The sequence below is a fragment of the Panthera uncia genome, assembly GCF_023721935.1.
Source record: "Panthera uncia isolate 11264 chromosome A3 unlocalized genomic scaffold, Puncia_PCG_1.0 HiC_scaffold_11, whole genome shotgun sequence".
In the NCBI taxonomy this organism is placed as follows: Eukaryota; Metazoa; Chordata; class Mammalia; order Carnivora; family Felidae; genus Panthera; species Panthera uncia.
This window is the reverse complement of record NW_026057578.1, coordinates 87,248,757-87,265,218: the sequence shown is the minus strand read 5'-3', so window position 1 is coordinate 87,265,218 and position 16,462 is coordinate 87,248,757. Positions and strand designations below refer to the sequence as shown.

The 16,462-nt window shown below is 47.0% G+C and overlaps 1 protein-coding gene across 4 annotated transcripts in view; it reads left to right on the top strand.

The window, feature by feature from the left end:
* SFXN5 (sideroflexin 5) overlaps positions 1–16,462 on the top strand; it is a 117,174-nt gene that overhangs the window by 22,613 nt on the left and 78,099 nt on the right. For all 4 annotated transcript variants that reach the window (XM_049651687.1, XM_049651688.1, XM_049651689.1 and 1 more), the window contains exon 3: positions 4,737–4,814. In XM_049651687.1, the coding sequence (XP_049507644.1) occupies positions 4,737–4,814 (78 nt within the window). The remainder of the gene's footprint in view (positions 1–4,736; positions 4,815–16,462) is intronic.

Genomic DNA, 16,462 nt, shown 5'->3' with positions numbered 1-16,462 from the left:
GGGTCAGGGACCTCAGAGAGATGCAGATCAAATAAATGCACTGACCATTGAGAGGAGAAGGAGAACATTTCTGGAAGATTCATGGAGAAGATGGCTCTGAGCCTGGAAGCATAGTTGGGGATGGTCATAGACTGTTGGGGAGCAAGAGTGTCCTGATAAAGCAAACAGTATGGGCAAGGCCAGGAGGTGGGAACATGCAGGCACCACCCAGACAGTGATGGTCCCTTTACCAGATGTGAGAGTGAAATATTTCTGAGTGCTACTCATATCCTGATCAGGTGCTATCACTGCCACCATGTGTTTAATATATTAAATATTCTTATGGTAAATACTTATGTCATTTTTGACATCCTCTCTGTTAGCAAAGCAGGGATTACATGCAGTCTGCATTTAGTTTGAGGGTGGGCTATGGTGCCCCCCCCCAAAAAAAAGATTAGGGTTTTTTCCCCCAAGTTTTTAAATTTTATTTATTTTGAGAGAAAGAGAGAGAGCATGAGCGGAGGAGGGGCAGAAAACAAGAGAGAGAGAGAGAGAGAATCCCACACAGTCTCCGTATTGTCAGCAAAACCCAATGTGGGGCCAAACTCATGAACAGCGAAATCATGACCCGAGCCAAAACCAAGAGTCAGATGCCCAACCGACTGAGCCATCCAGGTGCCCCATGTTTTGTTTTTTTTTTTTCTTTTTTTTAATGTTTATTTATTTTTGAGAGAGAGAGAGGACAGAGTAGGAGGGGCAGAAAGAGGGGACAGGGGATCCGAAGTGGGATCTTCTCTGACAGCAGCGAGCCCGATGTGGGTGGGGCTTGAACTCACAAACTTGAAGATCATGACCTGAGTCGAAGTCGGATACTCAACCGACTGAGCCACCTAGGCACCCCAAGATTAATTTTGTTTTTGATAACTTATTCCCCAGCTTTCCTTTTTGTGTCCTTTCCTTCCTGGGTCCCTCGGTCCCCATTACTATAGTACGGTCTCCTGCCCTCTCTGGCCACCACTCCATGCTTGCCCTCTTTCTTCCTTCTCCTTCCACTTAGGCCTTGGGGTAGGACCCTTGGAGCCAGGATTCTCCTCTGTTTAAATTCTCTGCCCTGGAGCAGACCTCCCAGGGGCCAGCGTTTCCAGAAGGACCTTCTGGAGACCACACCCCCATCAAATACAAGGAGACAACCTCAAGGTGACACCTTCTGGTAGGTTAGCAAGAGGCAGGAAGCCAATGAGGGAGGTTGAGAAGCAACCTGGCCGTCCTTCCCCCTGGCCCAGGGCTCTAGAGAAGGGCCTGCAGCCTTACATCTGCCACTCGATGCCTTTGCATTCAGGGCCTGGCTGCCTGTTTGTTCATGGTTGAAAAGACTTCCTGCAAAGTTCACCATGCCTCGGACCTTCAGCTTTCCCCTTCCCTCAAGTGCCCAGGGCTCTCCCGTCAAGCCTCGTGATGCATAGGGGTGAGAGGAGGGTTTAAAGCAGGGAGATACTCCTCCCATCCCTCAAATCTCCCAGATAATGGCCTCCTCTATAGTGAAGAGCCCAGCCCCCAGAACAGGCAGGCCTCAGGGATCTTGTAAGGTCCTCTTTGGCTGTCCCGCAGCAGGGCCTGGAGCCCCAACCCCTCAGCCTCTGACCGAGGGGCCTGTCTGAGGGTTAGTAAGGCCCAGCAACAGAAAAGCATGTTCTAGCTTCCTCCAGTCCTCATTTCTCAGGCTTGTCTTCAGGAACTTGGGATTTAGTTCTCCCTCAACCCATGCCAAGATCAGGGCTCTTTGGAACTTATTCTTGTGGCAGGAGGCCTCCCTTTAATGATGGTGTCAAATGAGATGGAATGTGGCCAGGTTGTTATAGGAACTCAGGAGAATCCCTGGAGTGGGAAAATAATGAGAACACGGGGCCATTCACCATTCAGCGCTGGAAAGTAGAGCATTCATTGTCCCGTGGCAGAGGCTGTGGCGTGGGAGGAAGCTGGCTTGGGGGGGGGGGGGGGGGGGGGGGGGGGGAGAGCTCGCTGCATCACTGGGAGGCTTTTGGGGTGTTGGGGGCACAGAGCAAGGGTCTGACTAAACTCTGGGTACAAAAACTAAACTTCCCACTTTCTAGCTGTGTGACCTTAGGCAAGTTGAAACAGTCAGCATGATCCCATTTTGTTGAAAAACGCTTTAAATCTAGAAGGAAAATCATCCTCACTTTTTTTTTTAAACCATCCTCATTTCTTCAGTAGTTACCTCAGTGCTATGTTTACAAGTGATTTAAAGTGATTTTTTGTGCTTATCCATTTTTTCTGACATTTTCTCTAAACAGCATGGATTAATTGGGGTCCCCTCCAATAAAAACCCTCACAAAGCTATCTCCACTTTGGAAACAGATTCTGGGAAGGGACTCTGGAATTTTGGTATTGATACCCATACATTTGAAAGGGGGAGGGGCTGTACTTTCCAGCAGTCAGGCTGCTCCTAAGAAGTTTCCCTGGCCCCTCAATGCCCTGGGTTAGACCAGTGTTGGCCACAGAAACTTCACACATGCCTGATGGGCCGGGTGGCCTGGCTGGCTTGTCCGGGCTCCCAGTTAATCCTGCTGGTGGCTGTTCATTTCCCATGCTATGGGACTGCCTGTCAGCTGGCTCAGCAAACACCCCACCTGCCCCACTGGGTGCTCTTCCTGATGCTACATCCTGCCTTTAGACCAAGGTGCTTCTGTGGAGGTCCCTCTGCATTCCTCTGCTCAGCCAGCCTTATTCTTTTATCAACAGGAGAACAGAGGCACCTGGGTGACTCAGGCCCTGAGCCACAGACTCTTCATTTCAGCTCAGGTCATGATCCCAGGGTCGTGAGATCTAGCCCTATGTCAGGCTCTGGGCTGAGCATGGAACCTGCTTAAGATTCTCTCTCCCTCTGCCCCCTCCCCTGCTCACACTCCCAAGCAAGCAAGCAAGCAAGCAAGCAAACAAAATTATAAAAAGGAGAACAGAATAGCTTCACTGGGTTTCTTTGCCCACGCTAGACAACCCTGATGTCTGGGTGCCTCACCTGACCTTGACATAGGCTGCCTTCCATGAATGTTATCTGCTTCTTGTTAATTTTTTGAGGTATGGTATACATATGATAGAATGCACAAATCCTAAATTTATGGCTTAAAGCATTTTGACCTATGTTTATATCCATATAACCACCACTTAGATGAAGACATTGAACATTTCCATTACCTCAAAGGGGTCCCTTATGCCTTTTCCAAGTCAACACCCTGCCCCCCGCCCCCCAAAAGTAACATGACCTCCACCAGATTGGTTAGATTAGCATTGCCTGTTTTTGAACTTTATACATACTCTTTGGCATCTGACTTCTTTTGCTTTTCATTATGTAAGTCAGCTTTCACAAATCACCCCAAAATGTAGTGGCTTCAAACAACAACACTCAATTCTTTTGCTCACTGATCTTCCATTTGGGCAGGGCTTGCAGGGGATGGTTCATCACTATTCCATGCAGCATCTGCTAGGGCAGATTGATGGGGCTCTGGAAAGTCCATTTCAAGATGGCTCATTTGCGTGGTGGGTGAGTTGATGCTGACTGTCATCTGATAGCTCAGCTGCAGCCTTGGGCCAGAGCCTCAGTTCCCATCCAGATGCGTCACTCCAGAAGCTGCTTGGGCTTCCTTATAGTATGATGGCTGAGTTCCAAGAGAATGACCATCTCAAGAGAACAAGGTCAAAGTGCAAGGCATTTTCATGACATAGCCTCAGAGGTCACATAGCCTCACCTCAGCCGTACTCTATTTGTGGCGGCAGTCACGAAGGCCTGCCCAGAATCAGCAAGAGGAAACATGGACTCTACCTCTCAATGGGGATGTGGGAATGTTCTAAAAGAGGGTGGGGAGTGGTAGATATTGGAGTGTTCATCTTTGGAAAATACGTTTTGCACTTTATTTCTGTGAGATTCATCCATGTTGTAACATATATTTGTAGTTTGCTTTTTACATTGCTGAGTAATATTCCATTTACCTGTCCAGTCTACTATTGACATTTGGATTGTTTGCAATTTGGAGCTATTTGAATAGTGCTGCTATGAATATTCTTATATAAATATTTTGGTGGGTAAATGCTGCCTTCAATCACTGTTGCTGTCCCTTTAGCTTTTAAGATCTTACAAATGATACAATTCTATCCTCTTTTTCCCCCCTCCCTCTCTCCATCAGTTACGGTAGCCGTATGTACTTAGTATGTAAATCTCTGCTGGTGTTTTTAGAATGTTGAAAAGAAATTCTATGAGTATTATATAAATACGTTCTCTTTATAAAAACTTTCAATATTGCAATTAAGATTAAATTTCCTTCTGACACCCCTTGCCAAATCTGGATCCTTTCCTCTTACCCCACGGTAACCCCTGTCACTAGTTTGCTAAGTCTCCTTCTAGAGCTTTTTTGATGCATCTACACACATAAGTATTCTCATAGAAAAATATTGTTTTCTGTGTGTGTGTGGGCTTTGTTTGTTTGGTATAATGAATGGCATCATACGGCTCTGCAATTCACTTTCTCACTCAAAAAAATATGTTGGAGATGGAATCACATGCAGATCTACTTTGCTTTTTTAAACTGCCAAATATTGTTCCATAGTATTATTATACCCCTGTCATTTAGCCACATCCCTTTGGAAGGACATTTAAAGTGTATCCTTCTTTATTGTTTGCAAGTGAAAGAGTTGCAGGAGCCTTGGATCTATGCCCCTCAATGTCTGTTTTCTTTCCCCTGCAGAGACGTCTCAGAGAGGCTGTGCAGCTGCTGGAGGACTACAAGCATGGGACCCTGCGCCCAGGGGTCACCAATGAGCAGGTAACTCTACTGGAGGTGGGAGGAGAAGGAAGGGGGCAAAGTCACAATCCTTTCTCTGCATCCGGAACCAACTCTCTTCCCTTCATTATCCACTTCCACTGTTACATAGCCATGTGGACTTCTGGTTTTTTGGAGGAGACACTCAGCTCTCTCTCATACCCTGGGTCTGGGGGGAAGCACAGAGGTGATAAGACAAGAGACGCCCAAAGGCAGTAGTTTCCTCGAGCTGATGTGTACATCTTTTCCCAATTCCACGTTCAGTGACATCACAGAAGTAACTTGAAATCAGCCATGTGGGAGCATTTACCCCATGGAAATTGGCAAATGCTACAAATCAGGACTTTCTTCCCCAAAGAACTAATTTTTAAATATTTACTAGCATACCACTACCCAAAAGTTCAGGTTGAGGATGGGAAAGATGGGGCAGGATAAAGGGGATTAGGCTAGGATGCTATAATTTCGTTTTTTATATATCATGTAGGAATTTGAACTAGAGCTAAGTAAAATGTTATTGGTTGTGTTTGGTTTGAGGAAAGGTAGAGGGATGCAGTGCAGGGCTGCTTTAATGATTATAGAGACTGATGGTTAACATTGCCAAAGTTTTTCTTTTTGTTTATAAACTTTATTTCAAAAACTTAAAAAAATTAATTTCACGCTTCTTTTCCCCCAAAGTAACATGTGTGCATAGTTCAAAAAGTTAAATAGTACTAAAATACCTGGAGGAAAAGTACTATGTTGTCCCATCCCTCTTCTGTTCCCATTCTTTTTCTCCAGAAGCAAATACTTTTAACTATTTCTTCACATAGAAATCTGTATGTCAAACCAGTATGCTTATCTATAGTCTTATTTTTCAACTAGTTCTTTGTATTATCTATTTATAGTAGATGAGGATTCAGCTCTCTTGTTATTTACTTTCATAAAAAACACACTTCTCTCCGCCATCCTCATTACTCTCCCAAAATAGTTATTATGGCTTTGGGGGTTGATGGATATTCAGTATTTACGCTATTACAATTATACAAATACCATTTACTGTTTTTTGTTTTCTCTCTTTTGAACTTTGTATTTTACCTGGAGTTAATAATTGCCTTAGTTTTTCACATTGGCATAGTTTTCTTTATACCATCTCTACCTCTTACTACATTCTTTAGCAGCCTTTGATGTTTTCAGTGCCTCCTTTCAATCTGAAGACTCCTGTCCTTCGGTTCCATTTTTTTCCCCTGAAGTTTTCCTTTCTGGTGTCCACCTCTTCCAGCTCCAGGCCTTTCTATTGGTGTATACTTTAGTTTTGGTGGAACACCTCTTTCAGTAGCTTCCTAATATAAGAGTAAATGGGAAGAAAATTTTGAGTCCTTTTATGTCTGAAAATTGTAATTCTTCACTCAGCCTTAATTGACAATTTTACTGAGGAGAAAATTATAGGTTGACAGACATTTTGAAGACATTACTCTATTGTCTTCTCACTTTCAGGACAGCTGTTGGAAATCTGATACATTTCATCTCTGATTCTTTTCAAGTAACCTGTTTTCCCTTTTTGGAAATGTTTAGGATCTTGTCTTTTAAAATTTGTTATTTTGGGTTTCTAGTGACCCTTTTCAATCTGGAGACTCCTGTCTCTCAGTTCTGGCTAATTTTCTTATGCTGTTTCCTTGGTAATTTCTTCTTATTTTGGAACTCCTGTTAGCCAAATACTCTACATCTTAAATTGACACTTAAATTTTCTTATATTTTTTTCTCTTCCATTTCATCACTTTGTCCTGTGTGGCTTTGCAAGAAATTTCCTTGAGTTTATTTTCAACATATCTATTGAAATTTTAACTTCAGCTAGTATAATTTTAATTTCCAAGAGCTCTTTGACTGTTTCTTTTTAAAAATCTTCTTTTTTTTAATGTTTTTATTTATTTTGAGAGAGAGTACACATGCACACAAGCAGGGGAGGTAAGGAGAGAGAGAGAGACAGAGAGAGAGAGAGAGAGAGAGAGAGAGAGAGAGAGAATCCCAAGCAGGCTTCACATTATCAGTGCAGAGCCCAATGCAGGGTTTGATTTCAAGAACTGTGAGATCATGACCTGAACCAAAATAAAGAGTTGGAGGCTTAACCAACTGAACCACCTCAGTACCCCTTAAATTCTTCTTAATAGAATTCTTTTCCTGTGTTGTGAGTATAGTAGCCATCTCACGTCTCTGCATTCTGGAAGACAAGTGGGGGAAGGAGGCTGGAGTCCCAATACTCACTTTGCAGACTTTTATTAATTTCCCTGCTTTGAGTCTCACTTACTCCCACCCTCTACTGTGCTGGTGTTCTCAAGTCTGGGATCACTTGGATTTAGTTTCTCCAGAAGGCTGATAAACCTATAGCATCTGGGAAACATAGGTGAGGGTGGTAAGAGTCACCTTGCTGTATGGTGAAGGCCTTGGGATCTTATTGCTTTGAGGACAGACTTTAGACCAACTCCCTGTGTTTAGTCTTATGATTAGCCCTTTTTTCCTGTGGTACCTGGTACCTTCAAGACCTGAACTTTGCTGGTGTTTTGAGAGCAATGGACTGGCTCCCTAAGCATGCCTTCCTCAGGCATTTGGGGGATGGTTTTTTCTTGTCTACTGGATAAGTTACTAAACCTCTAGTTATTTTCCATCCAAAAACATGTCGCTGTCCCTTCTCTGCTGTTGTCTCTCCTTCCATTCTTTTGGTGACCCTATGAGGCACTGCCCTTGCCTTCTAACACCTTTAGGTGTAAAGCCCGTGCTGAGGCTCTGGGCTGACCTCAGGACACACTAGTACCTGGCTGGATGTTCCTGGGGTGGGTGGCTCAGCCATCAGCTCTCCCCAACCTAATTCATGTAATATGTATTTATGGAGCACCTGCAGGCCAGTTTTGATGCTGGGGCCTAGGGGAGAGAGCAAGGAAGAAAGTAGATGAAGATTCTTGCTTCATGGACCCCCCGAATCTAGGCAATGATTATGAAAAACCACCATACTGTGGGACAGCAGAAGAAGGAGTAACTTGCCCAGACTGTCTGGAAGAGATTCCCACCAGAGATTTGAGGGATGAGAGGGGAATGGCCAAGAGGAGTACTAGGTAAGAGCCATCTGGGTGAGGAAACACATCATGAGTGAAGATAGCAAGCCCCCCACAGCGGAAGTCTGGGAGAATGTGCTTGACTGAGGCCCGGCCACTTGGAAGGAGGGCAAATATGTGAGCCGATGCAGCACCTTGGCCAGATGTCCTTGTGCAGGGCCCCAGGGAGTGGTGGGAGATGGGGCAATGCCTGGCTAGACAGGGTCTATCTTCAGGCATCCGTGCTGCTATCAGCAGGAAGCACAGGCTGTGATCAGATCATCCCTGAGCACAGTGCTTCCCTCTGGCATGGGCACTGAGGAGCCTGGGTGGCCTCACCTGACATCTCCTCTCTAGGCCAAAGTAATCCTCAGACCCTTGCAATTCCTCTTGGACCTGTCAGGGGTGAGTTCAGCCCCCCAACTCTTCACCCTGCATCTGCTCCCAACCCAAGTTCCCTCTGGCTGAGGTTGGCCTCTTGGGACTCCCTCCAGCATCCAGAGGTTGGGGAGTGAGGCCACATTTCTCCTCTTTACTCCCTTCAGTAGCGTAAAGTTGCCTGCCCTATTTGCTGGGCCTCTTTTGTTTTCTGCCCTGAAAGCCCCAGTGTGCCCCCAGAGAGCTGGGAGGAGGGGAGGTGGGGCGGGGGATCCTGGCACTAGCCATGCTTCCCAATTCTGGCTCACGTTAGTGATGCCTGCAGTGTCCATCTGATGGCTGGGTAGCACAGTGCTCTAGGTGTGAGCCTGCTGCTCAGCCCCATTAATAATCATATCCGCCCTCTACTTCCCTTTCCAGTCCTCCTGGCTCTCACAATACTTCCCTCCCTGGGCCTCATCTACAAAGCCATACCTCCTCTGGCCTCCATGGACAAGAACAGAGTGGGTGGATGATGACATATTAGCCCAGGATTTGGGAAAGCCTCAGCATTCTGCAGTTAAGGATGGTCCCCTATTCCTGGTCTAGGCTGGTCCTGCTCACAAGCCATATCTAGGCCCAGGGTGGCTCTGGATCTCAGTCTGGACAGCTGCTTCATCTGCCCCTAGGCTCTGTGCTTGCTCTGACGTCCTTTTGCAGGCGTGTGGATCAGAAGCCTGTGGCTGCCTCCCGATGCCTGCGGGCCTATCCTGATGTCACAGGCAGCGCAGGGTAACCTACTTACCAGCTTGTAAGCCTGGCCTCTTGTTATGACATCTCACCGGTGGGTACATACAAGTGGGTTGCTAGTTTGTTCACACCTGATGGCCTTTGTTTGGTCTTCTGTTGGTGGGTGGCTGATAATTCCTCCAGAGACTGTTGTTAAAAGGTTGCTATTCCAGTGAAAAATTAGTCTTTAGGATAAAATAAAAATAAGTATGTATAAATTACCCTTTGGGCTTGACAAGTAGAAACTTGATGTGCTAGGAGCCCTATTAAGGACTGTAGTTATCAGTTAAACAACAAAGCCATAGGGGTGCCGCGGTGGCTCAGTCAGTTAGGCATCTGACTTTGGCTCAGGTCATGATCTCATGGTTTGTGAGTTCGAGCCCTGCGATGGGCTGTGTGCTGACAGCTCAGAGCCTGGAGTCTGCTTTGGATTCTGTGTCTCCCCCTCTCTCTCTGCCCCTCCCTCACGTGCTCCTATCTCTCTCTCTTTCTCTAAAATGAATAAACATTAAAAAAATTATTTAAAAAAAAGCCATAGATGAGAGCAAAGCTATAAGCATAGGCAGCTGGACTAGGTTTCTGGATGTTGACTCTGTTGTGGTGCTTTATACACGGGGGTGTCGCTGCAGTGGTTTGCTGTGGATGGAGATGGGTGAGGTTAAATATGAAAGATGCCCTCTTGGTAATGAGCCGCCACTCACTTTGGCTTACCAAGTGCTAGGCATTGTGCTAAGTATTAGCACTTTACACACATTTCAGTTAATGTTCACAGGAACCCTATTTGGTAGGTACTTGTATTAATCCCATTTTACAGGTAAGAAAGCCCAAAGGGTAATTTATACATACTTATTTTTATTTTATCCTAAAGACTAATTTTTCACTGGAATAGCAACCTTTTAACAACAGTCTCTGGAGGAATTATCAGCCACCCACCAACAGAAGACCAAACAAAGGCCATCAGGTGTGAACAAACTAGCAATCCACTTGTATGTACAGGTCTCAGAGAGGTTACATTACTTACCTAAGGCCACATAGCCATATGTGGTGGAACAGGGATCTGACGCTGGGCCTGCTAGATCCAGTGCCCATCTTTCACCCATTTCCTGAAGGTGGATTTGGCAGGGAAGGGGATACTCTTCTCCCAGTCCAGGGAGTGGACTGATGTGTGCAAACATGGCAGGCAGAAGAGCTTGGCATTTGTGAAGGTCTGCAGCCCAGTTATACCTGTGCGGTTCGCACACACAGTGCAGGCCCTGGGCATCTGCTGAGCATCCTGTTTGGAGCAGTTGCTCTGGGAGGTGGACCCGAGGGGGAGATGAGCGCACCCTAGTTCCTGCCCTCACGCAGCCGGCTCCCAGCACAGGTGAGGTGACCACACAGAAGCAGGCGCTAGAGGCCAGGCTGGAGGCAAGACTGTGGCTGAGGCAGGTAGGAGCTCAGCAAGGAGAGAGTCCTGAGAATGCAGGGAGTGAGGAAAGGCCTCACGGAGGGGACACAGTGGTTAGTGTAGAGTGTAGACAGAGACCCACCGTGTTCACAGACAAGAGGGAAAAGTGAAGTGGAGATTGAGAGAGAGAGAGAGAGAGAGAGAGAGAGAGAGAGATGGGGAGGGAGTGTGGAGGAGAGAAAGGAGTGGGGAGAGAAGATGAGACCAGAGAGAGGAAGCTGGAGAGGCAGTTGGGAAGTTACTTATTGCAAAAGGTTTTGCAACCCAGGTAGAGATGTGAGATGCATTGTATGGGGCAAGGGGAAGCTACTGGAAGCTCTTGAGCAAGGGAGTAGCCTGAATGTGCACTGTGGTAGCATCAGTCTGAGTGCCAGGGGGAGGGTAAATGCCCTTAGGGAAACCAGCCTGGAAGCTACTGGAGTGGGCAGGCGTAAGGGAGCAGGCATAAGGGCTCTGGGAGCCCCTGTGGGCTTCTCTTGCCCATCATTCCACATCCCCCAGGGCCTGGGGACCAGCTCACCTTGTTAATTGCCTACTCTGCACCCAGCGTAACCTACTGGTTGCCCAGAGGCCCCACGAAAGGGTGGATTCTGCCTGCAACCTGCCAAGGAGAAAGGGCAGCTGGTGTAAGAGATCCTGCAAGTCTCCTCCTCTGGCAGTGTGGAAATGGGGTCAGCTGTGTTTGGGCTTTGCTGAAAATAGCGGAGAAAATATGAGAGAGTTAAAAATACTTGCACCCAAAATCTTCTCTGGGTGTCAGCAGGTTTGCCAGAAGGTGGCTGAAGGGAAGGCTTGGCTGATACCTCCCCTTCCTTACCCTAGTCTTCAGGACCCCTAGCCTCTGACTCCTGGTCAGGAGCCCACCCCTCTAGGCTGGCCACGGTTTGTCCCTTACCGTTAGCACAGGACAGGCAAGTGGCCAATCCTAGCTGAAGCATTTGCAGGATGTGCTAGGTGTGGTGCTGGGCGCTGTAGGTGCATCTCTGGGCTGGGTCGCTGCGGTGGGGTCCTGGGTGGTCCCCCTATTCTACCTGGGCCCCTCTGTCACAGCACGCAGAGTAATCTGTGAGCACCTACATTACTTCACTTGTTCCTTGGTTCCAGAGTTTCTCAGCCTCAGTGCTATTGGCCACATAATTCTTTGTTGTAGGGGCTGTTCTGTGCACCGTAGGATTTTTAGCAGTATCCCTGGCTTCTACCAACTAGATGCCAGTAGCCCCCCTCCCAATTCATGACAACCAAACATTGCCAAATGTACCCCAGATGCAAAATCACACCCCCCCAACCCCCCCGGTGAGAACCACTTCTCTACAAACTGTGTTGTGTCCCTGCTTTCCACTCAGAGTAAAAGCCATAGTATTTAGCACAGCTTGCAAAGACCCCTTCCTTCTGTGATCTTGTCTCCCAGTAGTCTCCCCTTATTCAGTCCACTCCAGTCACGCTGGCCTCCTTTGCTGTCCCTCACACATGCTGGGCAGGCCCACTTCTGCCTCAGGGCCTTAGCTCTGGCTGTTCTGGCTGCCAGAACAATCTCCCACTAGATATCTGCATGACTTACTCCCTCCTTCAAGTATTTCCTCCCATGTCACCTGAATGTAAATGACCCCAGGGCACCTAGGTGGCTCAGTGTGTTGAGCATCCGACTCTGGATCTCAGCTCAGGTCTTGATCTCCGGATCATGAGTTCAAGCTTCACACTGGGCTCCACGCTGGGCATGGAACCCACTTAAAAAAAAAAAAGAAAGAAAGAAAATGACCCTGCCCACCTTGTACTGCTGTGCCCTCCATCCCCACTGCATATAAGCTTCATGAAAGCAGAGATTTTCAGTATTTTTTTCATTGATGTGTTCTTAATGCCAGAGCTGTCTGTGGCTGGCACATAGTAGGTGCTCAGTAAATATTTGCTGAATAAATGAATTTGCTTTAATTTTCACAATAACCTTGAAAGTAAGTATTCATATCCCCATATTGCAAAAGAGGACGTGGAAGTGCAAAAAGATTAAGTAAATTGCCTCAAATCACATGGCCAGCAAGCGGGAGATCTGGAGTAAGCCAGGGTTTGATTCCAAGGTGTGTCCTCTTCGAGAAGCTGCATGTATACAGAAGAAGTTACTGCCGCTAAACTACCAGGGGGATGTTTTTCTCCTTTTATGAATCTGTAGGATCGAGGGGGGTACCTTTACCCCACATAGACTTGCATATGTACATATTACCTGGGAGTAACCATGGCAACAAAATTAATGGTAAGGAATAATGGGATTGGCCCAAGTGATAAATTAGGAAGTTTTTTTTGTTTGTTTTATGGAGGCATCCTTTGCTTTACAGAAGGATCCCCTTCGGGCTCTGTTTAATTACCTTCTGGAGGTTGTTTTAAATAGGCTCTGTCTTTGCTGCCTTTAGAGGTTTGGAGAAGCAGCTTGGAAGGAGGCAGAGGGGAAGGGGAGTGAGCCAGACTGGGGGCGGTTGCTCCCTTCATCTGGGTTTTGGGTGCTGGGGTATGCCCTGCTCCACACCCAAAAGGCAAGGCTTTTCCTTCTGAAGCCCACCCTCTGCCCCTTCCCTTGGCCTCTACACGGGGTTCTAATAGGTTCGTATGGCAGCTCGGCTGAGACACTGGCCATTTCTGAAATCAGCAAACTTCTGCATTGTTCCAGCAACCTCTTGCCCAGACTGCTTCCCCCACCCCCGCTCTGTCCTCATTGCCCAAGTTGAGAAATCAAGCAAGGTCCAAAGTCTCACGTCCACATGAGTTCCAAGGGTGCGACTGGGGCTGCACCCTTTTATGTTCCGCCAGAGGCATGGAGTGAGATGGGCTGAGCCCAGAGAAGACAAGTCATGTTAAAGATTTTATAGGTTAAAGGTTGAGGAATTCGCAGGTTAAAGTGTAGCTACTTCACAGGCTGATGAGAAGATGCCAGAAGCTCCCCATTTAAAATAAACATTAAAAAATTTTTTTTCACATTTATTTTTTTTTGAGAGACAGAGCAAGACAGAGTATGAACAGGGAAGGGGCAGAGAGAGAGGGGGGACACAGAATCTGAAGCAGGTTCCAGGCTCTGAGCTGTCGGCACAGAGCCCGATGCGGGGCTCAAACTCACGGACCGTGAGATCATGACCTGAGCTGAAGTCGGACACTTAACCGACTAAGCTATCCAGGTGCCCCTAAAGTAAACATTTTTAAAAAAGGATCTACTGGGTACAGAGTTTCAGTTGGGGAGGATGAAAAGGTTCTGGAGGTGGATGGTGGTGATGTCCACATAACAATGTGAGTGTGCTTAATGCCACTGACCTGCCACTTAAAAGTGGTTAAAATGGTAAATTTTTAGGTTATGTATATTTTTCCACAATAAAAAAAAGATGGAAAATAGCCTAAAAGTCCACTTATAGGGTACGGTTTACAATATATTCATCCAAGGTTTCTGTTAGGAAGAGTGGTGGTGATATGGAAAGATCTCCGAAATATATAGATGCCTAAAGGGAGAGAACAGTGAACGTCAGTGTGCTAACATTTAGAAACAGGTGCATGTGGTGGTTAAGACTGGAGACTTTGGAGCCAGACTGGTTGGGTTCAAATCCCAGTGCTGCTGTAAGACTTTGGGCAAGTCCCATAACCTGTCTGTGCCTCCATTTGCACATCTATAAAGTGGGGAATGTACTAGTCCCTACCCCAAGGGGCTATTGAGGAGATTACATTAGTTAATATGTACAAAGCCCTCAGAAGGGTGTCAGACTCCTGGCACTTGTTCACTAAATGTGAATGAATGAGTGAGGATGAATGGAGGGACAAATCTGAGTCAGAGGTCGTGAGCTCTGCCTTGGAGACTTTGGAGGTGGTCTGAGCTTTGACTTCCTCACCTGGGCTGTGAGCAGGTTTCTGAGTGTGAGAATCAAATAATTAAAGGGAAGGAAGGTGCTCAGCCCAACGGGGAAGCATGGAATTATGTGTGAGGCTTTGTTATCGCCTCTTATCTGTGGCACTGGCCTGCGTGGTGTGGTAGTGTCATTGCAGGGTGGGGAATATGTCTGTGTGAGCTGGGTCCCTGGCCTTGCTGCTGACGCCCCCGCTCCTGGGTGGGGCAGAGGAGGCAGTCCTTGCACCTGAGGGACATGGCCGTGGCCGTGGGTTACAAGCACTGGGCTGCGCAGCTGGACTTCTGCGGGAGGAGAGCAACAGGTGCTGGTGAGGGGCATCAGCCACCGGGCTGCAAGGAGGAGGTTCGGGGACCCCAGGATGATGTCAGCTGACTCTCCTCCTCTTCTCGTGCCTCAGGCACGGCAGTCACCCTGGCCACACCAGGCACCGATCTGCTCCAGAGGCTCCTGGAGAGCAGGAGAACATGAGTCGAGAGGCCGGGTAGGCCCGGGGGCCCATCTCCATCCTGCCACCAACCCGGAGGACCCTGGCTGAGTCACTTATTCTCTCTGAGATGAGTTGCTTTGTCTGAAAATAATCTACCTACCTCACAGGCATGTTGTAGGAATAAAGACAATCAAGATGAAGTTACTTTGAAAAATAATTAAGTCCCTTAAAAATAGATTGCTCATTTGAATGACTTCTCCTCTACTTTAGGCATTCATTGAGCACGTTCCAGGGGCTGAGTATTTTAGATATGTACACCTCATTGAGACCTCTGTTTAGTCAGGGTGAGCCAAGCACTGGAACAAACAACCCCAGATTTCAGGGACTTACGCACAAAGGTCTATTTCTCTCTCATGTCAGAGTCCAGTGCTGCTGGGGAACAGGGCACATGCCATTGTCCAGGGCCTGGCCTCCTCTGCCTCGTGGCTTTGCTGCCACCAGCCTCCACTGGATCCTCTGCGGGAGGTTGCGGGGCCAGGCCTGGTGGAGGCGTGGTGAATGTCACTTCCACCCATAGTTCATTAGCCAGCACCCCATCACATGAGCCCACCTGCCCGTGAGGGAAGCTGGAAACACAGGCTTCGCTGTGTGCCCAAAGGGAAATGCAAACTGCTGGGAGCATCCAGCATGGTTCTGCCCTACTCTTACAACAACCCATTTCACTGATGGAGAAACTGAGGCGCATAGGCAGAGTAATCACACAACCAGCAAGTGATTTGAACACAGTTCTAATACCTGTTCTTTGTACTGTCATTTGATGTCTTAGACCAGTGTTTTCCACCCCAGCTCTTCATCAGAATCGTGGGGAATTTTTTCTTTTCTTTTCTTTTTATAAGAGTTATATAAAGAGATCTTGCACTTTTTTTTTTTTTTTTCAAATAAAATTTTGGAGTGCCTGGGTGGCTCAGTCAGTTAGGCATCCAACTTCGGCTTGGGTCATAATCTCCTGGTTCATGGGTTTGAGCCCCACGTAGGGTTCTGTGCTAGCGGTGAGGAGCCTGCTTCAGATCCTTTGTCTCCCTCTCTCAAGCTCATGCTCTCTAAGAAATAAACATTTAGAATAGAATAGAATAGATTAGAATAGAATTTTAATTTAGAATAGCTTTAGGTTTGCTGTGTGCCCAGCACTGTGGGAGATACTGGAGGACAGCAGCAGGCATGCCCCTGCCTCTAAGAAGCTGGACCTAGAAATGGAAGATTCTGATCCTGGGTGGGGAGTATGGGTTGTCAGGAATCTGAGCACAGGGCCTGGGGTTGCACCAGAGCTGGTGCTGGGACCGGAGGCACACTGTATGAAGGCACTTTCTGAGCAATAGAGGATCTGCCTTTTATCACTTTTTTTTTTTTTTTTTTTTTTACTTCTTTGCTGTTATGCACTGACTCAACTTCTTTGGCCAACAGTGATTTTGCATTTAGTTTTTCTCTCTTCAGTCCCCTTTTTCCCCTAATTATTAAAAAAAAATCTACTACTTCTAATCTTTGAGGGTCTGGAATAGCAGACAATCAAATATGTTTGAAATGTATCTAAAATAAGGATAATTAGGCTGTCGATTAAGGCTTGAGGGACTCTGCTGTGAGTAAAATGCATAAACTTTAATATATCAATCTTATGCTTCTGTTTCTGCTACCCAGTAGCC